This window comes from Passer domesticus, chromosome 11 (assembly GCF_036417665.1).
Source record: "Passer domesticus isolate bPasDom1 chromosome 11, bPasDom1.hap1, whole genome shotgun sequence".
Classification (NCBI taxonomy): domain Eukaryota; kingdom Metazoa; phylum Chordata; class Aves; order Passeriformes; family Passeridae; genus Passer; species Passer domesticus.
Genome location: NC_087484.1, coordinates 3,858,175 through 3,882,334, shown reverse-complemented (window position 1 = coordinate 3,882,334; position 24,160 = coordinate 3,858,175). Strand labels below are relative to the sequence as shown.

General features: G+C 44.2%; 2 protein-coding genes and 1 non-coding gene across 8 annotated transcripts; 1 reads left to right on the top strand and 2 right to left on the bottom strand.

The window, feature by feature from the left end:
- Positions 1-123: 123 nt before the first annotated feature.
- LRRC34 (leucine rich repeat containing 34) lies at positions 124-14,873 on the top strand. 6 transcript variants are annotated; one of them, XM_064385206.1, is made up of 11 exons: positions 127-676; positions 1,544-1,662; positions 2,508-2,629; positions 2,789-2,853; positions 3,600-3,683; positions 4,687-4,815; positions 6,045-6,140; positions 7,505-7,659; positions 7,742-7,897; positions 8,970-9,096; positions 9,350-14,873. In XM_064385206.1, the coding sequence occupies exons 1-11, from the start codon at positions 608-610 to the stop codon at positions 9,551-9,553; spliced, it is 1,326 nt and encodes a 441-aa protein (XP_064241276.1). In that variant the 5' UTR covers positions 127-607; the 3' UTR covers positions 9,554-14,873. The 6 variants fall into 6 exon arrangements, with proteins under 6 accessions (XP_064241280.1, XP_064241276.1, XP_064241278.1 ...); XM_064385208.1 differs by lacking the exon at positions 127-676 and adding an exon at positions 993-1,165; XM_064385207.1 differs by lacking the exon at positions 127-676 and adding an exon at positions 995-1,180.
- MYNN (myoneurin) lies at positions 12,019-23,719 on the bottom strand. Its single transcript, XM_064385197.1, has 8 exons — positions 23,630-23,719; positions 22,796-23,091; positions 20,149-20,954; positions 18,445-18,604; positions 17,676-17,854; positions 17,394-17,477; positions 16,865-16,951; positions 12,019-15,732 (listed from the first exon to the last, which is right to left on the bottom strand). The coding sequence occupies exons 2-8, from the start codon at positions 23,059-23,061 to the stop codon at positions 15,464-15,466; spliced, it is 1,851 nt and encodes a 616-aa protein (XP_064241267.1). The 5' UTR covers positions 23,062-23,091; positions 23,630-23,719; the 3' UTR covers positions 12,019-15,463.
- Positions 23,720-23,880: 161 nt separating this feature from the next.
- Positions 23,881-23,953, bottom strand: TRNAV-AAC (transfer RNA valine (anticodon AAC)). Its single transcript has one exon. It is a non-coding gene; the product is annotated as a tRNA-Val (tRNA).
- Between the last annotated feature and the right edge of the window lie 207 nt (positions 23,954-24,160).

The following is a 24,160-nucleotide window of genomic DNA, read 5'->3' as shown; positions in this document are numbered from 1 at the left end:
AAATGCAGCTCTTATTTTCCCAGTGTACACAGAAAAAAAAAAAAGATGTGAAAAACTGCAGCAGTCCCTCCAGTCAGGATTCCATCTTTATGATTCAACACAAAGGTTAGTGTTTCCACGTTCTTGCTTTTTTCTGCCTGAATACTGAGATGCCAAGGATAATGAGGAACCCAGGCTTGGGCGTGGACCAGTGCAATGTCCCTTCTCACTGTGGTAGGGAAAAGTGACACTTGGCTGTAATGGAGAACTTGGATTGTGCAAAAGGGAGGTATCAATAAAATAAAAAGTAAAACAAAGGAAAAAATACATTTTTCATAGTGCACGTTCCTTTAGGAAAAGCATCAGAGCATTTTTCACTCAAATCTAGCATCCTGACACTGATTAACCTGGTGGGGGATGCAGGTGCAGTGTGCAACGTGGTGTTCCTCCCATAAACACGGGAAAGGGAAAGCCAGCAGCAGAGCTGGTGTGGGATCTCCTCCAGGTTGTCCAGACAGGCTGAGTGCCCTCGTGTCAGGGAGATTCTTCAAACCTGGGGGAAGTTTGTGCAGGAGATTACGAGACAGACCAGCACAGACAGCTCCTGGCAGTGCTGCAGTGCAGGAAAATGGAGCCACCCCCTCCTGCCCAGGAGCGCAGCGGTGAAATCACCAGAGGGATTTATTTGCTGGAAAAGGCCAGCACAGGCATCTCTGAAGGAGCAGCCGATCCGTGTAACCATGGACAGCTTTGCAAAGGCTCCTCAGAGACCAGCTCCGTGCCCAGGGTCTGGGCAGCACCGGGAGCTCAGCGCCGCGCAGGGGAGGGACCCGGGGGGCTCCTGGCAGCCCCCGCTCACTGCCTCCTGCTGCCAGCCCGGACACCCTCCAGGGGAACGGGCTCGGGAACACCCTCCAGGGGAACGGGCTCCAGGACACCCTCCCTGGGCACGGGCTCGGGACACCCTCCCTGGGCACGGGCTCCGGGATACCCTCCATGGGCACGGGCTCGGGACACCCTCCCTGGGCACGGGCTCCGGGATACCCTCCCTGGGCACGGGCTCCGGACACCTCCCTGGGCACGGGCTCCGGGATACCCTCCCTGGGCACGGGCTCCGTTACCGAGCTCAGCTCGGAGCAGCCCGGTTACCGAACTCACCGCGGGCTGAGCTGGGGACACGAGAGAGGTGGGCATTGCTCAGGTAAGGCCTGTGGGGCTCAGCTGCCACAGGGATCACTTCTCTGTTAGCTCAGATACTTTTATCTCTGGGTTTATTACAGAATATGCTGGGTTTATTACAGAATATGCTGAGCTGGAAGAAGAATAATCAAGTTAAATTCTGAAGTGAATGGCCTGCCTTGGTATAATTAGCACGGTGCTCTAACCAAGTACAGCGCATAGAAAACACACCCACCGTTTTCCTGAAGCTTTTTCTGAATCTGTTACTCCAAACCGCGAGCTGTAACCCTTTCCAGACCGAGCCCATTTGTATTGCTACGCAGGTCCTTCCTGGTTGCTAGGCTGCCAAAAAGATACAATAACGCTTGGTTTTGTTTTCCTGCAGGTCATGTCGGTTCTTCCAGATCTTCACCTGTGCTATGTGCAGGCCTGTCAAGATTTGAGCCAGCCTGAAAACCCCTTCATTGCTCGTGTGCTTCAAGAAGCTGATAAAAATGAAGAAATGTAAGAAAATAACAAACGGGGTGTTTCAGATGCTTCTGAAAGCCTTAAACGGGGTAGCAGGATGAGGAATTGAAAAATGGCAAAGTTCATGCAGTTTCAGGCTTAAACACAAATCAAATTTAACATTTACTGCTGAAGTTCTGGTTTGACTCATCTTGACATCATCTTGGCAGAAGTTTGTAGCTATATATCCTTTCTGGGCAGCTTTACAAGCAGTGAAATCAAAAAAAGTGAAAAATATACAGGACGGTGCCTTTCTGTCCCCTAAAGAAGCCAAACCCAGAGTTTAGTCATCCTAACCCCCTTTTTTGTGTCTCACTCCTGTTTAAAAAGCCTCAGCTGCATTCAGTTACCTTCCAGCTGGTCATGCTTCCCTGAGTTGTCTCTGAATCCTGCCAAGTTATTAACCACCTAAATTCTGTCTCATTAAGGGTCTGGGTACTGCTTCTTCTCATGGACGGTGCTGGGATCAAAGTTAATTGCCCTTTAGGGGGAAAAAACTGAGAAAATGAAATGGCTTGTGTCAGGTTTTGATCCTGAGGGCAGAATAAAGTAAATAAAGAAAAGAGGACAAGTAAAAAGAAGATGATGAGGTAACCTCTGACATAATCTTTATTTCCATCTGCCTTCCCCTCATCTTGATTATTCCTGTTTCAGTGCTGAGCAATGCCTTCAGAAAGGGCAGTGCTGAGGTACTGCCTGGATCACATGTGGTGGTATTACCAAAGCAGAGACAGGGAGGGCAGACATGGGCACACCTCTGATCTGAGAAAATTCATTTGTCTAGGGACAAATTTACTTCATTTTACTTCTCCCCATGTGCTTACATTTTTATGTTACTGCAGAAGTACAAAAGGAATTACATTAAAATTAGCTGGAAATAATCATCTGGTGCCTGTGCCGAGAGTTACAGATGATGATCTTGGAGTTCTTGTCTCTGTCTTAGGCCAAGCTGCCTTTGTCACAGGTAAGGTTTATTCCCTGTGTGTTTGACATGGCTGTGCTGATACAAGAAAACCTGAGCAGTCTTGATTTCAGCCTTAGTTCATCTTTGTTACTTTTTCTTCAGAGATCAGTTCAATGTAGATATGCATCTGTCACGTTCCTTATTCTTCATCTTTTTCAGGTTTGGATCTTGCCTATAATTTATTGACTGATGCTGGAGCAAAGACCATGGCAACATTCCTCCAGGTGCCAAGAGATGCTTATCTTTCAGCAACTTGTAATTTATTCCTCTATAGTAATATTTATATTGAGGACAAGAACGAGCTGGTTTGGCAAAATTCCAATATCTTTCACTATCACTTCCCAATCCATTCTACTAGAACATCAGATTGTATTGTCTGTGGAGATTTTTAATTTCTGGTAGAAGGCCTTTGGATATTTGGCTGTGGTTCCTGAGAAAAGAATGATGGAATAAACTATGGGGCTTTTAGGCTCACAGTTCAGTTTAAAAAAGGGGGTAATGGTTGTGGCCTTTGTTTCAGCTATTTTATCATCTCTGTTAGTCTTTTTATAGGCCTAAACATAGGGAATTTTAATGCAGCCTTTTTGTCAGTGTAAGCACTGGGATACAGGTGGTAAATAGTGAGTTGTCACCCTGTGCCTGTGTTCCTAGAATTTGAGGGGCACTGTTAGGTTCACAAAATGCCTGAATTTGTGCATCTGAGCTAGCCCACCTGCCTCATGCACAGGGTTCCTGGATGGTTCCTCAGGCCCCATGAGGGACCTCCCCATGACTTATATCTTGTCCTCATCACCTGACATAATTTGGCATTCTTTAGCTACTTCTCCAACTCATGAGCTGCCTGAAATGCTGCAAAGGGTAGAGTTGTGTATGTATATCTCCTTTTTGGAAAATACAGCTGTGTTTTGGGGGAAAAAACCCAAAACCAAAAACAAAAAAATGTTTGCTTCCTTCTTTGTTTGCTCCCAAGGAAAACTCCTCTCTGCAGTATCTGAACTTGATGTTCAATGACATTGGCACAAGTGGGGCAGAGCTGATAGCAGGAGCACTCCATGTGAGTATTTGCCTGGGAGATTTAGGCAATGGCATCTCCTTTGATCTTTCTGCTTTTGATGACCAGCACTGGCTGTGCTGCCAACGTCAGAGCTGGCTGAAAGGAGCCTCTGTCTTTGCTCCATTCAGCATGTTGCTGTGTCACAGGGATTGCCTGGTTTCCCAAGGCACACTTCAGAAACCAGATTTCACACAAGAGAAAGTTGCACTGTGCTGCCATTAAGACTTCATTATCTATAAAAATGCATAATTGTCTATGTCTAAAAAGCACAACTATTGCAGCTGGGTTTTTCTGTGTGAAAAATGCTATGCTACAGGATATACAATGCCATAATTTTTTCCTTTTTTTTTCCTTGAAAAAATTAAATTAAATTTGCCTGTACTTTGACATCAACATTTGACTTGATTCAAGATGTCTGAGACATGTTTTCAAAACTTTGCCTTACAGCAGCACCACAAACCCAAGTTTGTTATTTTTAATGTGGTTTCCCAAGGAAATGAGGCTTGTATGTAAGATTTGTTGTGTTTGTGAAAGGAGACTCACATGAGCTCTTTCTTCCTCCTTAACAGTCTTTGAACCCTGAACTGATTTCAACTAAATTTGACAGGCTTCCAAAACACTACGGCTGTGCAGTAGATGTACAATGCTGGGCTCATACAAGGCTTACCAGATTTAAATTAGTATTAAAGCAATTTGCATCTCAGATGCCAATTTAGGCAGAAATATTTGCCTGGTTTATTTTCATGAGTGTGATGAAATTCATGAACTTGGAAGAAACAAAAGTTTTCAAATAGAGGCGTTTTGCTTTCAGACTCTCATATTTGGTGCCACTGAGGGGAGCCTGAGCCAAGAGCTGAGCCAGTGTTATCACTTGGACACAATTCTTCTGGAAGGTTGTTTTGTCTCTGTGTGATAACCAGCAGAATTCACATGAAAAAAACAGGACAATGTTGTTTTCCAGGCCATCTTAAAGGAATATGTATATTTTTTAAATTTTGTTTAGAGCAATCAAAGTCTTGTGCACCTGAGAATGACTGGAAACAAAATAAGAAACCAAGGTGGGATGTTCTTTGCCTCAATGTTAAAAATTAACTCAACCTTAGAGAAGTTGGATCTTGGAGACTGTGATGTGGTGAGTAACCCAGTAAAATTATCAGCAATAAGACATAAGTCTTTCAAGGGTATTACAAGGGTCCTGCAGTGCTTAATTAGGGGGAACTGCCATCTGTTGTCATTGATTTTGTGACAGCCAGAGGTAACAGAATATATAATACTGCAATGTGTGCTTGGAAAGGCACACTGCATAAAGCACCTGTGAAGTCAGAACTGGGGATATTTTAGAGCCACTGTGTCTCCCTAGGAATTCAAGTGCTTGGCTTGCACATTTTCTGAGGTTTTTTTTCTGCTGTTCATTTCTGTTGAGCTAAGTCCTCTATAATTCATTTTGAAGAATGGACTTCTCATTCCCTGGAGAATCTTTTCCTTCTGAAGTGAGCAGTGCTGCAACCCCTGAAAGTCACTCATCCCATAGCTCTGCTGCTTCTCTCAGAGCTTGACCCATAAAGGACATAAGCACAGCAGTGCTGAATTGAGCAGAAAAGCACCCAATTTACTCTTGGACAATGTGGCTCCTCCTGGAGCTGGGCACTGACTTCCTGCACTGGGCACAGCGAGACTCTGGAAGTTGTGGATTGCTTTTAAAATCCTATATTTGTCTCCTGGAAATTCAGAATTTGCTTCTGAACCAGAAGGGGGAATAGCCCTCAGAAAGTGTGAAGGTGTCATGAATACATGAATGAGGGAAGTGTAGGCACTGTAGGATTTATTCAAAAGCTTGGTATGTGTGTGCTTGGTAGGGAGTTGATAAAGTTGGTTTAAAATGAGAGGGCTTTGGGTACAGCCCAGCCTACTTGAAAAGTAGCATAAATATAAAATAGAGGCCAAATTAGAAGGATATTTAAAAAAAAAAATCTAAATTTGCCTGATTCATACTAAATATGAATCTACCTGGTGGATAAATATTAGGGGAACACACATAAGCTGATTTTGCCTCATAAGTCAGGGAAATCAAAATATAGGATCAATTGAATAGACAAGTATTTTTGAGATCCATAATTCTTGCATTTTATTTTCTGAGTTGCCAAGTCATTTGTACTACTTAGTCTAATTTCACTCTGCTATTCCATTGGCAGTTGGCATTGTTATTATCAGAAAATCTGTTGTGTCTGTAAGCAGTTGCCTATTGTAGTCCTATCTGTCTACCTCCAGAGTAGATGAAGGCAGAAATAATAGCAATGGCAATTTGGCATCTTGATCTATACACTTAACAGATTTCTCTAAAGAGTTTATTTTCATTTCCAGGGCCTGCAGTGTCTGGTAGCAACAGCCATAGCTCTGACTCAGAACAAATCACTCAAAGCCATAAACCTAAATCGTCCTTTGCTATCCAGCCAACAGGTATGTGAGTGACTGTGGAGTCAGCTCAGAGAGAGGGGCAAAAGGCAAGTCAGTACTGATGTATTTATGGACATCTGGACTACACAGCTCTCTGGAATTCATTACAAACGGGTGAAAATGGTTGCAGGAATATTTTTCTGAAACAAGTTTTGTGCAGTCACTGACTGCACCTGTTTGACTAGAAGGTTAAATTTTTAACAATTTCTTTGTTGGTACATTTATTTAAAAATGGGCTTATGGAGAGGGGGTGGTGTTGGAGAAGCAAATATTCCTTCTGCTGTTAGAAAATGGAATTTCCTGCACTGTTCAGCAAACTGAGGGAGCCATGCTGTGTAGCAGGAAACGAGGGGGAGCACAAAGGATGCTGCTTACCTGAGCCTAAAGAAGAAAAACACTGCAGCAATTCCCACATTCTCTGGGCTGAGTGGCTTTGCTGTCTCACTGTGTGCATGGCTGGTGCTGCTGCAGAGCTAGGTGCAGGTGGAGTCACCTGCCTGGCAGCAGTTCTCAGGTGTCTGGGACAGGATCAGTGTTTTCCTGATGGCAGGATAATGAAATTAAACTGTTGTGAAAGCCAGATCCTCCTCAATTCCCAAAGGTAAATTTCACCGTTTGAACAGATTTTAGTTGTTTCTTTTCTAAGGCTGGGCTTGATCTGCCTAACCCCAGCTCTGGAAGTCAATTTAAACTGCAGCTATTGGTGACAGTAAGGACCTGGTCTGGACTGTCAGAGACTCTATTTGTCATTGTTTCTACCTTCTGCTCTATAATTTTCTGAGGCTTCTGGATTTTCCTTTACTTTTGACTCACAGTATTCAGTCAGTTAATTTCTTAACTAAACAGGACAACTTTGAACAAACTTCCTTTGCCTTAGAGTGGTAGGACATATTTTTTACCATAGAAGTCCTGTTTCTTTTGCATACAATTAACAGAATCTTTAAGGTTGGAAAAGATCTCCAAGATCAAGTAAAAACTTTGACCAATTCATTCTTGTATGAAATAATTTGCATCATTACAAAATACTTTCTAATGTTAGCAAAGACTGACTCAAATATTCAGTTTTTTAAGAGCAATAGCAGAGAGGGAAATTGATTAGACATAATTAAATGTTGATGCTTCACTTATATTTGCAGGGATATAGAGAGTATTGTAAAACTGCAAATATCCCTATAGTAATTTTCTTCTTTTTTTTAATTTTTAGCTTTATCATAACATGTTTTTTTGTGATTATTTTTATACAACATACAGAACAGAACACTACTGATGACCACATCTTGCAGTTAGTTGCATAACTCCCTTTTACTGAGGCACAACTGTATCTTATCCTAAAGTCCAGCTTAATAAAATTTAGTGTATCTTTCTAGGAAGAGACCACAGTTCATATAGCTCGGATGTTGAGGAGTAATTCTTCTCTTGTGGAACTACATTTGGGCAAGCATGAAATGAAAAACTTTGGTGTAGAGCGACTGTGTGATGCCCTGTATGAAAACTCCAGCCTGAGATACCTTGACCTTAGCTGGTGAGAGTGATTAAATGTGGCACATTAGAAACTCATTTTCTTAGCAACTTAAAAATTAAAAAAAAAAGCATTTATCTTTCAGTAATAACATAATCTGTGATGGTGTGAAATTTTTGGGAGAGCTACTAAAAAGGAACCAGACCCTGGAGATCCTGGATCTCGGTGCAAACCGAATAGAAGACGTTGGAGCCATTTACCTGAGTGAGGCCTTGGCAACGCGGAACAGGACTCTGAAGGCGTAAGTATTTGCACAGCTCCCCCAGAGACTGCAGGTAAGCAACCTGCACTTTGCACTGGCTGAAATGCATCTCAGCTCTGCGTCTTCATGTTGATCAAAATAGGAAGGAACTCAGGAAGTTCCAAATGTTTTAGACAATTTTTCCTTCTTGGGGAAAAAAAGCCCGTGAAAGATTGGGTGGGATTTCTTTATTAAGTATCGGTCTCTGCTGCCATGTGAGGTGCTCCAAGACCTGTGAGACACCCTGGGGTGCTGGAGGTGAGCCCCAGGTGTGCTCAGAGCTCTCACAGCTTTCACAGTCGCTCTGGGAGAGCGAGAGGTGAGGCACTTGATCTGTTCCTTCTTTCTGCGTCTTTGAAGCGCAGGTCCCTGTGGTGCGCAAACGAAAACAAGAGCTGTAGGCCTTCAGAATTTTGAGATAATCAGATTCCACGCTGGGATAAGGCACTATATTTGTTGGTTCTGATCTTCCAACACTTAAGAAAATCCTCTGTTGAAGTTCGCTTCCGGGTGAACCCAGAAGAGCTGTAATCTTTCCATCAGGGTGTCTTTTGCAGCCGCGCTAAACCCCCGCCGGCAGGACATGAAAGCTGATCAAAGGTGTTACCTGAAGCCATTAGTTTTAAGTAGCAGACTGAGGAGGTGGTGGCTGCGAGGTGCCTCTGAGAGCCTTGCAGGTTCACTAATATAAAAATAACTGACACTCCACATAGATCAAAGCTTAGCCTGGATAAATGCCAAGGCTTGGGCTTCAAAGCAGACTAGAGATGAGACCTGGCCACCAAGCAGCAAAGTCACTGACACTGAAGAACTCAGTAGTGAACAACCTGGTTGCAAGAGTCAGGAAAGTGCTTTGAGAAATAGAGCAAGTCCAGAGGCCAACTGCCTTTGGCAACCTGAAAAGGATATTAGAGTAGGACTGGATTTGATACAAATAAATTATTATATTATAAATTAAAAAGTTCAATATATGTATGAAATATAACAATAAGACTAAATCATAGTTAAATTCTTATTTTTAACTGAGAGGTGGGAATTCTATGGTTTGGCACACATTTTCTCTGTTTTCTAGGTTGTCTGTTGTAAGCAACAATATAACTGACAAAGGACTTGTAGCTCTTGCACAGGCAATGCATTCCAACATGACACTTTCCCATATTTACATCTGGGGGAACAAACTTGATAGAAGCACCTGTGTGGTAAGTGTGTGGCTCTGAACTCATCTGAGAAGGCTGGGCTTTGATTGTTCCCATTTGTCTTTCTGTTGTTGGGAGGACTACAGCAATTAGTGAACAAGATACTTGATTTATTTGGGCTTTTTATGGTTATGATATGGTGGTGCTGGGATGAGACTCCCTGGAGATCAGCACTCTGAAGGGATGAAGTGCCCTGTGTTGCCTGCAGAGCCTTCACCGCAGCCCGGGTGTTCAACCCTGTTTTCCTCCCTCGCAGGCGATCTCGGAGCTGATCGCGGTGGGCCGGCTGCAGCTGGAGTGCACAGACGTGGCTCCCTACGAGGTGGACGGGCAGGTTCTCCTGGCAGAGCTGTCCCACGGGCTGGCCAGGCACCGCTACTGGAGCCCGCGCTCCGCCGCCGTGGCGCCCGGCGCCGCCAACGCCAGCCTGGAAATCCTCGCGGGCTCGGAGTATTTGTGAGCAAGGCTGCACCCCGGGGCCCTCCCCGAGCCTCAGCTTTCCCTACCTGGTTGTTAGTAAAATAGGTTATGTCAGTATCGCTGCCTGTTGTTTCTCTGGGGTTTGAGTCTAGGAGGAATTTACACCTGCTTGAAATGGCAACAGAGAGAAAGTATCAAGCAAATGACCTCAAACTTTGTTGCTAAATCATGCTCCATCTATTAAAAGTCTGTAACTATGAAAAGGTTTGTAGCCAGGCAGAGCACACTGACAAAAGCAACACCCAGGACTGCTGCTGGGCCGCAGATCAGGTGTCCTGCAGAGTCAGATTCCTGCTGGAGCTGAGAGCTTTGGGTAAATCCATTTGTTGGCACTGTTCTCCATGAACTCTTTCCTTTTCCTTAGCAATTGCATCCTTTTGATCTTCCAGTAGTGACTTTTTTTAAACCAAGGTAAGTGAACTTTAGCATTAACCCACAACCATGCTAGAATTTAAAGCTGGTGAACCCAGTTTGCTGGGATATACATGGAATTTTGCTTAAATTGTAGCACGTACTTGTTTCTCATACTACAAATAGAAACCACCAAATCTGATGCCATCATTTCTTCTCATCTCATGAAAACTGCCTAAAAACATTTGTATCATTGTAGCCCTGTGGCAATTCCTACGCATGAGTAAGACAACATATGCATGTATTGGTAAACATTGTGCAATGGTTTGGACAGACTTTGCATAAGTGCTCATTCCTGCAGAAGTGACTTAGTTTATGTTCCTAAACAGAAAAAGTCAACTAGCAGGACAGCAGAAGTTTGCTCCAATCCTTTCAAAATGCAGTCCTCTGCCCCTCTAAATGTACCTGTTAAATATTAGCATAAAGTACCAGAATGATCTGTGACTGTATGTACACTATCAAAGCATAAGGGGGAAAAAATCTAAGAAAGTAATTTCAGTACAAACAGCTGGGAAGCAGCAGTGTAACTGCTGCTGCTCTGACTCTGCATTATCTCTGTGGTAGTGTAGGAACAGGAAGGCATTTGGACACCTCTTCCCCAGCTGAAATGACCAGGGCAGTTGTGAGAGCTGGTGTAGGTGGAGGTTTGTTGTTGTTTGGTTGGTTTGTTGTTTTTGTTTTCAATGCCCCCACTCCCAAACACAAATTACTCAGGCTCTTGCTCCAAGAGCTCCTGGTATCCTCAGGGATAAGCCCAGAGCAGGAATGTTTGTTCTGCACACCTGCACAGGGCCCTCCCAGCCTGCAGCCACTGTGCTGAGCACAAAGTCCATACATCACCCTGTGAACACCCAGCTCTAGAGAGGAGCTTGAATTTTAACTCTTGTTCAGCAGCAAGGATGCAGCAACAAGAACTAAAGTTGGGGATACACCAAACTTGATGGTTTGAGAAGAATCTGCTATGAGCAGATTTTTCCTAAATTCCTAAAATAATTCCAAATTCCTAAATTTTGAAATAATTAGATAAGCCTGTGTTGGTACTTTTCTGAGTGCTGCTGCTCTGGATCGTTGCAAGTGCCACTCTGATAGTGTCAGTACTGACACACTGATGACAGAATTTCTTGCTATAAATACCACTACAAGACTCAGGCAGGTATTTTTTTTCCATTATCTTTCTTTTCCTTGTCAGATAGATGAAGTTCAGTCTAATTTCACTGCTCAAATTAGGTCTTAATTTACTTTTGGGAATGACATCTGTTAATCTGAGGTGGTAACAGGTACCCAACTCTACCAACAGCAGTATTTTGGTTTTAGTGATGTGATGACATGGCAACAATATTACAGTCAAAATATATCAGGTAAAATGGCATCTAAAAGTGCTGGTGTATGTGTTTGAAGTATTTGCACTCTATCTGAACCCTTGTTTAACAGCAGCTTGTTCAGCCCATAAAGCCCTCTTCATTACTGACAACATCCATAAAAACAACTCATGTTTTACAGTTTTCTTTGATATTCCTTTGTAAGAAAGGGCTGCAGAGTAATTCCTACCAAATTCTGTATAAACAGCTTCCTGGAAACTAAAACAATTACTTGTGCAAAACCTGTATTGCTTAAAGAAGCCTGTGCCAGAGACTTACTTCTTCCTTCCTCTGACCTTGAAATTCTTAGAAGATGTATCTTGTGTTCTTTGGAATGACTGAATTTACATGGGCTAAATTCTTTTTGCCATGTTCTTCTGAGTTATTCAAAGGCTAAAGCAAGAACAACCCTGCTCTGAAATCCATTTTTTTAGCTTTTAGACCTCACAGTACCTTGCTGAAAGGCAGCATTTTCTCCCCAGTTTTAGAGGGGAGGCAAATGAAGGTAAGTGACTGATCCAGCAGGGCAGGGGTGCTGCAGAGGTTCCCCCAAATCCTACTGTGTGCTCCAGGGCCCCCCATGGTCCTCGTGCAGGGTGGTGCCAGGGGTTGTGTCTGACTGGTTCCCTCCTGCTTTTGGTGCTACCCCTTGCAGTTATAAACAGGAGACACAAGGTGAGGGAAAATTATAAAACAAGTTTATTAAAGTCTAACATAAAACACTTCAGGCTAAATATGTACAACTCCCTCCCTTCCCAGGGGATTATAAAATTGAGAGTTGAGGTATATACAAATAAAAGAGGAAAAATTGTATATACATGGCAGATGCTTTAAAAATAATTTAACCAAAAAAATCAGTTACTATTCCTTATCTGAACTTAGTTCTGCAAGGCTTATTGAGCCTCTCTGGGATCACAGCCCTGAAATCCTTCATGTGGGACTTGTCTGTACTTGAAAATTGTTTTGTAGCATGTGATTTCAGAAAGGTTGTCATGCTTTGTGCCTACTTGGGGCACTAATTTAGAAGTAAATGTGATACAAGGAGCTATTTATTCTCACCTAAGTACTTCCAAACAGTCAATTCAGAGATTCAGAGATGCAGATAAGCTATTCAGGCAAAACTTGCACCAACTTCAGTGCAAAATTGACTGAAACAGCAGTAACAAAACATGTCATATTCTTTGTATTACTCTTCATAGAATTATTGAAATTACTTCTTTTCTTTTACAAGGACACATGCCTAAGATTCCATGCTCTCCCATATTAATCCCTTACAGAAATTACCAATACTGTTATAAGCCTTGTACTTCAAAATGAACCCAGAGCCCTTAAGCCTAGGACTTACATGTGCAGCTGATTTCCATGCATCTATTGGCAAAGGGTACAGGTGTAGGTTCAGACCTACAGCCTGAACACACCTACAAATATATATATATATATATTTATATATATTTATTTAAAATCTATATTCTAGTAAATGAATACAGTTGGTAGAGATCATACCTCAGCAGCTGAGATATCTTCACGAAAGATGAGACTAAAAATCAAGATTTTCAGATGGGGACTCAAGAGTGCAGGTCACTAAATTATTGCTCCAAGACAAAACTACAAGCCTGTGTATTCTATTAAGAAAGGTTAAAATTGTTGTCTTGTAAAAAATAATGAATATCTTCTTGTCTATAAAGAAAACTAAATGACTAATAAAGCAACTGTTACTGTTATAAGTATCTAAACAAATCCTGTATAAATCTAAGCACTGTATTTTTTAAAAAAGTCTGAAATCTAAGAATACAGTAATAAGCTATAATTTTAGAAATATAAAACCAGTCCAAACAAACACTGTTGTGGAATGCATTTTCTATGTAGGAATGTAGTTATTGTTTAGGTTTCTCTCCAGAGCTAATCTCTCTCCTGGTCATTTATCCTGGATGTTTATCCTGAGCTGCTTTTCCTCAGGTACCAGCAGCATATCATTAATTTGTCTTCCAAAGCTGTTTAAATATGCAAGTTATCAGTTGTACAGCATTTTCTTTCTCAGTATTCATGACTAAACCTACGTCTATCCCAAGATTTCTGCTGTACTTTCAGAGAGAGACAGCAAAGAGGAAGCTTAGTACAAGCTACACACAGTCAAGATCCTGATTTTGTGGTTCTTCAGTCTTAAAAGGCTGAGGAATCCCTCAGGGGCTACACCAACAACAGAAGCTGAAAGAGACAAGAGGGGAGACAAAGGGAAACGCCAAAAATAAAATACCAGAGAACTTTATCCTTTGTCTTTTGCCAGCATTATGAACATCAGCTGTTTACAAGCACTGTGGGACAGACAAGCAGGGAAATTAAAGGCCCTGCAATAACTGTCTCCAGTGGGGACAGCGTGAGAGATTCCTGAATTAGGGATGTTCCTGTTGGACATGGCTGTACTCCTGCTGGCCATGGTAGGCTTCATCAGCAAATCTACTATATATTAAAGCATAAAATGTGACCAAGCAGCAGGTTATAGACATGCCCCTAAAATGATCAACACAAAACAGCAGAAGGTCTATTACTTTACAAATACAAACATGGAGGAAGAGAAAAAAAAATGACAGTCACACTCAGGAGTCAAGGGACAATTTTCAGACTCTTTAAATGAAATCCTTCAAGAAATTTTTCACAAGTCTGTTTAATTAAGGTGCAGATTAATTATTACTCCATGTAGAACGGAATCAGTTCAGAGGTATCTTCTACGCTCTTCTATTTATCAGCGTCTGGACACAAGGCATCGGTGGAAATAAATGCTAGCACCAAGTAAATAACCAACAAAGGACAGCTTTAAATGCATTGTTGGTACAGTATCATGACTGTTTCATTACTGTTTGAAGATTACATAAATAATGCTTACAACTGTTAATGGCACAAACTGGAAAAACGGAGTAGAAAAGTACTTCTAATGTCACCTAGCTTTTTACGACCTTACCAAGACATTAAAATGTTGCTTTTTAAATATGTCTGTTGCTAGTATCAAAGCCTGTCTTTACCTGGGCCTTGCTAGGTACTAGTTTTGTCCAGTTACTGTGGACAAGTGACATGAGAGGTAAAGCAATACCAAAAATTCAATTAAAACAAATCAGTAAAACTCTAACAAAACCTTTCCTGGAAGAATATCAATCTGCTCTGTTGTATTATTCTTTAATACCTCCTCATGTAGTGTTCACTTCTTATTTTCACAGTGAAGGGCCGGATTTATCTCCTCTTTTGTACCTCCTGTCTAGCACAAGAAGCAGCACTACAGCAAAAAAAAAGGATTATGAAGCTCTGATTCATGCCTCACTAATTAACTCACTGCATCTTTTCGCCTCATCTACAACATGCATGTCCCAATTCTCCTTTTGTTGCTATTTGTGCCAAACCCATGTGTTTTAAGGATGTGAAAAATAAATCTGGGACAGGATACAACAATGTTGGATTCACTTCTAGCAAACAAACAAAGGCAATTTGTTGGAAAGAAGACCCAGGAGTATCTATGTCATTAGGACCCTCCCACTTGCCACACTTCAGACAAAAATTAACCCTCCTGTGTTTTTCTTGTCAGGAAAATACACCCAAACCTTTCCCTCTGGGGTCAGGCTCCACCTGAAGATGGCACTTCTGGCAGCCAGCAGCAAATCTAGGCAAACACCTCAGCAGAGCACTGACCTGCCTTCACCATGGATCATTCCAGCCCCTTGGAGTGCAGGCTTACACATCCAAATTATGATTTCTCCCTACGCCTCTGGGTTAATCTTCCTAAACTATCAACTATGGCTTTAAGTATCTGTTCTCAAATGACACTGTGACACATCAAATCAGCAGGAACATGGGAAGAGAACTCCAACATACATTAACATATGTAACAGAGAATTCTTAAGGCAGGTGTGTTGCCAGAATCATCTCCTGGAAATCAGTGTTAATCACAAATAGAAATCTGATTGTAGATTAGCACAATCCAGCACTGCACAATGGAAATGCCTTACAGGTGTCTTTACACAGAGAAAAACAAAGAACACGTCCAATTCAGAGAGCACGACTGGTTGTTTGTGTTCATCTTACCAAACATTTCCAAGTTCGCTACCAAACTACCTGGATGGCTCTGCACTGCTCTGTCAGTACAACTGCTGCAGGAAAATGAACTGAGGTTCTGAATATCCTGTCACAGCAGATCTCAGTAATGTTTCTGATGAAGGGGACTGGCTCCCTGTCACGGGGAGCAGCATCTGATGGTCTTCAGTCCCAATGGGGAGAGGAAGTGCCAAAGACATCTCAGAGGGTTTCACATCTATGGACTCTGATAAAGGACTTTTCTGGCTCTGAATGGATTCTTGTTCATTGAAAGAATTATCAAGTGCAGTAGAATCAGGAGAAGTTTCAGGTCCTGCAGAAAAAAAAACAACAAAAAAAAAACCAGAAAGAAATGTTCAAAAGCTCATGCACAGATTCTGTGAATTCCCTTTCCAATGACTGTCAGAGCCAACACCTGGTGTGTCACAGGCTGCCTGGGCAGCTGGATATTGGTGTTTCCATGTGCTGCAAAGCCAGGCCAGCTGTAAGTACAGTGTAAACCCTGGGAATCACATCTGCTGCTGCTTGTAGTGTGACAACTGGAAGGATGATGGATTCCAACCTGATCTCTACTTGGCATGATACAGACGATAACAAACCCTTAACATCACAGTGAACAAAGTATCTTTGGAAAAAATGTAATCATGGAAGTTTCCTTGAGATTTTGCAGAAAATCTCAGAACCAGAGCCACATGCAAGCATTCTCCTTTAACTGAAACAGCAGTGTACAATGTAACTTTTGTTGTAAACTTCTTTGGAAGACAACATTTCTTAACTCCATTCCAGCTGGATACATTTATCCAGTCACTTGAAAAATTACCTTCTATTCCTAAACTGAAACCCTTTTAGTGGGTTCCTTGATGCCTTCCTGCTGGAATACAGCCAGCCACTGCTCCTGGATGGCTCTGTGACTAAGCCACATCAGCTATCTGACCCTTCCTCTACCAAAGCATGCTCCAAAGTCTGTTACTCCAGTGCTGAGGCACTCCTGGCTGCCTGCTGTCTCTCCACGAGACCTGGCCTGTCTTGGCAGCTCTCCCAGACCACCCCTCCAGCTCTGCAGGCTCTCTCCACACTCAGGGCTGCCCTGCCCTCAGCACTGGCTTCCTGCTGCACTGGGGCTTTCCTAAATTCCACACTGTCTCTGCACATGCATCATTTTCTCACCCTCTCCCTCCCATTCCAGATGTACACAGACACCATTTATTCCCTCTTCCATATGGCACAGGCAAGGCATTTATGGTCAATACACAAGGATGGACAGAGGACAAGGAATATGGAGCAGAGCTGAACAAAGCTGGATACAGATGTTTTTTTGCCCTAAAAACAGCTACTATCCAAAATTCCTTTGTTTCTAATTTTAGCCCTGGATGAGCAAAAATTCAGCATGGAAGGCAAGTGAGCCTGATGTGGTTTCTTAACTTTTCTTTGCACAACAAACTCACCTGTGTGAACTTTTGTTTTGTGCTTCTTAAGATTTTTTATATCTGTGTAGGAATTTCCACACATTTCACAGATAAATGGTCTTTCACCTGAAAAACATTGGTTTGGCAGTGAGAACAATCTTGATGTTGAAAAAAATACAGTTAGAGACACAAGATAACAGATTTCAATGTTCTATTTTGAAATACAACTTTGTAAGACTTATTTTGTCTGTGCCTCTATTAGAACAAAATTATTTCTAGAATATTTTAAAATACTCAGTTTAAACAGTTTAAAACAAAGCAAGAGGACCCAAACATTTTAAGTAAAGCCTGGATCATACATCAGCACCTACGCTGTGGCACAGATACTACTCTGAAGGCAATTAAAATAATTAATTAATATTTTCTTTACATTATGTTAACCCAAAGATACATAAATTAAGGAACTGTTCTACTTTCAAGTACAGACCAATACAGCATATTTTTAAGGCAAAAGTGTAAAAGTGGATTATAATTTATGGTGCAGGAAGCAGCTTGTCTGAAAACTGACCTGTATGGGACCGAAAATGTTTATTGAGCTCTCCAGAGGAAATAAAACTCTTTTCACAAATGCCACAGATATATGGCTTCTCTCCTAAAGGAAACACACGTTGTTATTTCAACACATAAACCAGAATACACATCAAGAACAAATCGAAACGAAACAGAGATAATGCCCGATGAGAAAAAGCGCTCCCAAAACCGGAATCAGAGGCAAAACAGCGTGAGGAAGGAGCTGGATGGCAATCCCCAGGTGGATTGCTGGTTGGTGCCCCTCTCCACGCGCCCGTACCTGTGTGTTTGCGGGAGTGGGTGATGAGCGAGCTGGACACGGCGAAGGCTTTGCCGCAGCTGTCGCACACGTACGGCTTCTCGCCCGTGTGCCGCCGCACGTGGTACGTCAGCGTGCTGGCCTGGGCGAAGCGCTGCCCGCAGCGGTCGCACACGTACGGCTTCTCCCCGCTGTGCTTCCTGCAACGACACGGCCCTGGGCAGCACCCGCCCGGCCTCAGGGAGGGCTCTGCCCCTGCTGCCCCTGCCAGCGCTCCCGGGTACAGCAGACAGGTGACGGCTGAGTGCAGCAGGTCCTGCAGCAAACTCACGGCACATCCGTGGCTGCCACGGCAGCTGAACTGAACCACAGGCCCCGCTCAGGTGACAGGCACCACGGGAACTCAGCATGCTTTGCACTTCAGGGTACTGAAATATCAGATGATGATTCCTCACATGGGAATATCATTCCTGTGCCTGCCAAAATCCCCATGCAGACGGCAGTGAGAACTTCTCTCACTTCCCACCACAGAACTCTCTACTCTCTGGTGCTACAAGTAGTTTAAAAGAAGGACACCAGAATCAGGCTGGTGCTACATTCATGCAGCACAAATCTCCTCCTTAATGAGCAAGCACACCCATACAATTATTCTGTTAGGCATTGTGAGAGAAGTCCCACGAGAGAAGAAGCAGAAATCACGTTCATTTGTAACTCTTACTCACACTGGAGTAAATGTTTCTGTTTCAATAAACCCAAGGATAAGCACTTGCAGGATCTCACTTGTGCCTACCTGGCATGGATCTTCAGGTTGCTCGAGGTTGCAAACTGCAGGTTGCAGACATCACATTTGTAAGGCTTCTCCTCTCCATGGTGCATCCTGCTGTGGAACACCAGCTGGCACTTCTGGGCAAAGCCTTTGTCACACAGTTCACACTTGTATGGCTTCTCCCCTGGTGAAAAACAACACCCTGTGCTCTCTGTATTTACATAAGAAAGCTTTGCAATTCATGACCTGACCAAAGCTCAGGTGTCTGTTCTAATACTTCTTACATATTACGTCTTGGAAAATCCTGTAATCAGTCCACTGAAGTGGAACGTGCTAGAACACAGAGGATAACTGGACTATTTTTTAACACATTATGTTTGGGTAAAAAAAAAAAAAAAGTAAGAATGTTTTTAATAGTGCCAGCTTCTCCACATTATTTTAAGAATGCTGCCACTTCAGTTTCAGACTCTTTGCTGGTTATGTCTGTTCATAATTCTGAATATTTAAAATGAACAAATCATCTGTTTTATCTGGCTTGTCCAACGGCAACAGGTCTTCAATATACAGTCTAGTGCTCCCTAATCTCTCATTAATGTCTGCTGCAGAATGCTACAGGCACTTCTCTATTTATGTCCTCTTAGTGGTGAATTGTCTCCTGTAAGGGCTTGTGCAACTTTGCCATCCTAGAAAGTATAAAAATGCCTTTCTCTGCCACTCTGTGCAGTGCACAGTCAAATCTCATGAGTAAATAGGGTACATAAAGACTTCAAAAGTAAAAGACATCTAGCATTGAGCAACCAAGACCACTCTTGCAAAAGTTCCCAGGACAATACCCTCAGAGGTACAAAGTACAGCCAGCATTCCTACCAGCACTGTCCCTGAATCCTGCAATCAAGCTCCACCTCATGTGTGAATCTTTGCTTAGACCCTGGCTGACAATTTGAAAGTCTCTCCCTAGGTCACAGGAAGAGCAAGGTATTCTCCTGCAGCTGTTCCTCAACATCTCCTACATTTTCACAGCTTCCTGGAAAAACTGTGATCTCTGCTCAGGGCTTCCCAACATACAGAACATATGGAAAGACAAGCACACCTTCCCAGGCTCCAGCAATTAGTTGTTCATCATCGTTTTAAGTCAGACATGCTGGATTAAAATGTTTAAGTGCTCCCAAGTTATTTCTCTTGGATGCTTGATATGACAAAAGCTCCTGGTAATGTTACTGAATGCAGAGATTATAACACCACCACACATTTCAGCTGCACATCTATGAAATAAAATCCCAAATGTTGTAGTAATTCAGCCAACCTCCTACCTTTTTTGAAGACCCTATGGGACAAGTTGTAAGACTGTATTTTTTTCCCCACTCCTGTTCTCAAACTTATATTAAGTTTTGAAGTTTAAAAAAAAGCAACAGAAATTCTTATATCAAGTATAGCTCGCTTTTCATGCTCTACTGACAGTAGTTTTTGTGACACTACCACTCAACAGAGCTAAAGGACAGCCAGCTCTCCTAAGTCTTTCTAGAAATCAAGATGTTCAGACTAATACTACTGAAACTATGATTTAGTACTGAAAAATGCTGAAACATTTCATGTTATTTGGGTCTACCCCTGCATGCACAGCATGACAAAATTTCAAGAGGATGAAGTCAGAATGTTTCTATTCCTGCACTCCCAGGCTGTGTGTGACCCCAGGCCTCCACATCCCATGAGACACGGCCAGTGGCTTACCTGTGTGAGTTCTTACATGTGTTTTCAACTGATTGCACTGGGTGAAGGCCTTCCCACAGAGCTGGCACACGTAGGGCTTCACCCCTTTGTGTATCCTCATGTGCCGACGGAGGCTGCTGGCTTCGGAGAACACCTTCCCACAGGTGTTGCACACCGGCTTGGCTTTGGAGAACTTCTGGTCCAGCTCCTCCCCTGAGCTCTCCAGCTGGTAAGTGCTCTTGTCACTGGCTATGTTGGACATGCAGTGCTCCTTCAGGGCACAGCTCTGCTGAGGCTTTCCCCGTTTCTGTTTGGCTGCCATGGTCTGGGCCAGGATATCCTGAGCTGCCAGCGTTTCGCTCTCCACCACCGCTGCCAGCTGCAGCTCTGTGTTGTCACTGCCCTGGGCAGCCTGCTCTGTTATGTGGGTGGCCAGCTTATTTGCATCTAAAAACAGCTCAAAGGATGTGTTCTCAGCTACCTCGTTCTGACAGTGTAGGGATTTATTCTCCATGCTTTTGGGGGGGCTGAAATTCTTCTTTCGCTTTTTGGGTTGAGGAGATTTCTTTTCTAAAGCTGCTTTCTTTGCCTGTGGTGGAACCAGCTCTGCAGCAGCAGCATCTTCCTTCTCCTCCCGATTGTTGTAATCTCGGAGAGTCAGAAGGCAGGTCTGCTGGTTCATTTCAACATTCCCAGTGATGCTGGATGTCTCTGTGGAAGAGGGATTAGCAATAAAAGCAAAGTCCTCCATCTTGATCTTGCATTTAGTGACCACTTCTTCCACTTTGAGATAGTCGGCAGCCTGGTGAATCTCTTTAACATTCCAGCTGCAAGGAAACAAAACTTGGGTGAAACATTCTGGACAAAGTAAACATTTGTTCTGCACCAACTGTATCACAAACAGACACAGAGCTGCAGAAGAGTTATACTGTCAGAAAATGTAACTTTAGGAACACACAGCAACATTTAATTTCCTGGTGCTGAAGTGCCACAAGGCTCTAAAATGTCAGTTATTCCTGAACTGCAGGTCCATGTCTAGTGGGGTCTGCAGACCCTCAAACTGGGGATTTTATTTTAGTTACATGCCTCTTGTAGAATTTGAAGTTAAAAATCAACTTATAAGGTGGTGAGGCCAGACATGGGCTTGTTGGTCCAAACAGCTCTGAAATAACAGCACAAAGGGATAAAACACTGGAAAATAAAATACATAAAACACCATTTCATAATGGCCAAGGTCTCAGGTAATTCACTGGCAGTGCATTCACCTCAGCACTTCCATGGCAGGTATTAATCTTGTTTTATAAAACGATTTGCAAACAACCTTAATTCCATATCAGCTGCACACAGAAACCAGTAATACCAAGGAAGTCCTCATTTAAACCACTACACCCTATTTTTCAGTTCCTGCCACACATGCCTTGATGGTTTAGGAAAAAATGATCTGGAAAAGGTGGCAACACATACCATGAATTCACTTATGAATTTACAGCACTTTAAAGAGAGATTTGTGGTAAACAACCTCATTGTAACAATAAACAACTTGCCACAATTATTCCCCATATGAGTACAACTGTTTCAGTATCTTGTACTGTGTGAGAGCTGGGTTCAAGGTACCCTCCTGGTGTCACTCATGCACCCACCACCTCTGAGGAGATCAAACTTTGCAGGCAGCTCCATCAGCCCCTGAAGGGTCACAGCACAACATGGCAGGTGTCACCTACAGCCAACAGCTCTCTCTGGGCAAGAATGGTATTTTCATCTTCCTTGGTACTTTCACCTTCCTCCTCCTTCAGAGACCCACCTGCTCAGAAAATCCAGAAACTCTCCTGCTGCAGTCCCAGATGGACATCAAGAACCCTGCACAGTTCTGCTCATATGTAACTGGCACAACTTCAGCTCTGCTGCTGTTAATGCCTGTAGCAAGTTAAAAACACCACCCCGCACCTGTATACTTAAATTATTGAGTGTGAGCTTCCACACTTCAGAAACAAAAACTTTTTAAACCTGCATTTGACATCAGACATTGAGAAAGAAGTAAAAATCCTGGACTTGGTACTTCTACATAGCCACACCTCCCTCATGAGAGAGAAATCTCTTTTGCTGAGAAAAAGGCACTGCAAAGAAAAAAGCATCCTCACTGTATGTGAAGCAGCACAACAGGCACAAAATCAATGCAGTAATAAGGGGAAACACTTTTTCTGTGACTCCTTTTGGGCAATGCAACATAAAATTTTAAGTAACAGATCACGCAAATTTTAACAAATGTTACTCCTAAAACCATGCCTATCCTCATCCATCCCTCAGAGTTAGGACTCTACCACATTCACAGTTCCTGTGTGTTTGGGAAAAAAGGACTAATGTAATTCACCCCCAGATATACATTTGTCCTTCCCTCTCCTGGTAATCATGCAGGATGTTTAATCTCCCCCAAAGCAGACACAAACAGCAGGAGACTGGAACTATCAGTCAGTGAAATATCAGACAACACACCTTTATTTTGGCACTGACATGTCAGGGGGTATTTTAAAGCACACAAACAGACAAACTTCAAGTTTTTAATATCCACCACATCCACTGCTATTTGTTTCTCCAGATCTTATTACCAAAAAAATCCAGCTGTGCCTTACCACAAATTTTATTTCCCTATTCCCCTTTAACAGCACGTTACCTGTCAAGGTTTAAGTTTCCTGTGTAAATAAATTCCAGGAGCTTTTGGAATCCATCAGCTTTCACTTGAGTCTGATCCAAGACAACGTTGTTGTCAGATGCGTCTCTGTAAAAGGCCCCGAAATACTCGCTGAAGGAGGCGAGCACATTCCTGTGCGCTTTGAATTGGAATTCCCCGATGACCACGGTGCAGTCGCAGAGGAATCCGGCCTCTCGCTGCTTGTTCAGCCTCTCCAGCAGGTGCTCACAGTGATGGGAATACTGCATCTTGAGAACGCGCTGCAGACACTTTCTGATCTGCGAAAGCAAAAGGAAAAAAAAAATCAATTTATACGCAAGATTTCACCTTTTTTACGCCTTAAGAGAGTCAGAGTCCGGACCTGCCCGTGCTCACTCGGGACAGCCCGGCAGCAGCTGTGAGATGGTGGCTGCTGCTCGAGCCGGGGCGCTGCGGTTCCAGCGGCGGAGCGCGGGCAGAGCCCGTGTGCTCCCGGGATTAGCCCGGCTAAGCGCGCTCCTTGCCACACCGTGTCACAGCCGGGCCCCGGGCAGCGGCCCAGCGCTCACTCCGCGGGGCGGCTGCTCCCGGGCAGCGGCACCGGGGGTGCGGAGCGGTGCCCGCTCGGTGCCTGCGCGGTCCCGGGCCCGGCCTTTGGGCGAGCGGGGCGCGGGACCGCAGCCCCGCGGCGCCCCGGGCCGGCCCCGCGGCCGGACGGGACGGAGCCCGCAGCGCCCGCAGCGCCCTGCCCGCCCCGCCCGGAGCGGCTCCGCTGTCCCCGTCCCCCCGCGGCCCCGGCCCCGCCGGCCCGGCCCGAGCGCCGCGGCCGCCGCGCACCTGCGGAGCGGAGAGAGGGCTGCGGGCTGCGCTCAGGCCGCCATGTCCCGCTGACGCCGCCGCCGCTTCCGGGACGCGAGTTCCGGCCTCCGCGCCGGGGGCGGCTGGCGAAATTGCGGAATAAAACGGGTTTAACATTCCTGCCAGGCCGCGCCGCGGCTTTAAATAAAATAACGCTGGCTCGGAGCTTGAGAAGCCGAGAGCAGTGCTGCGGTCTTGGCAGAGAAGAAAAGAAGAGCCACCTTGGCTGGTGTTTCCGCCCGGTTTCGAACCGGGGACCTTTCGCGTGTTAGGCGAACGTGATAACCACTACACTACGGAAACGCCGCTGGTATGCGGCCTTCCAGTTATACTTCTAATGGTACTGTACCCGCCCGTCCCCTTCGCGACCTCCGCCACCCTCCGGCCCCGCACCGCCCCCGGAGCCCCGCGCTCAGCCGGACCTGCACCCCACGGGCCCCGCCAAACGCCCCCGGGGCCCGCAGCCTCCCCGGCCTCCTGCCGCCCCGCAGCGCCGGCGGGTCACCCCCG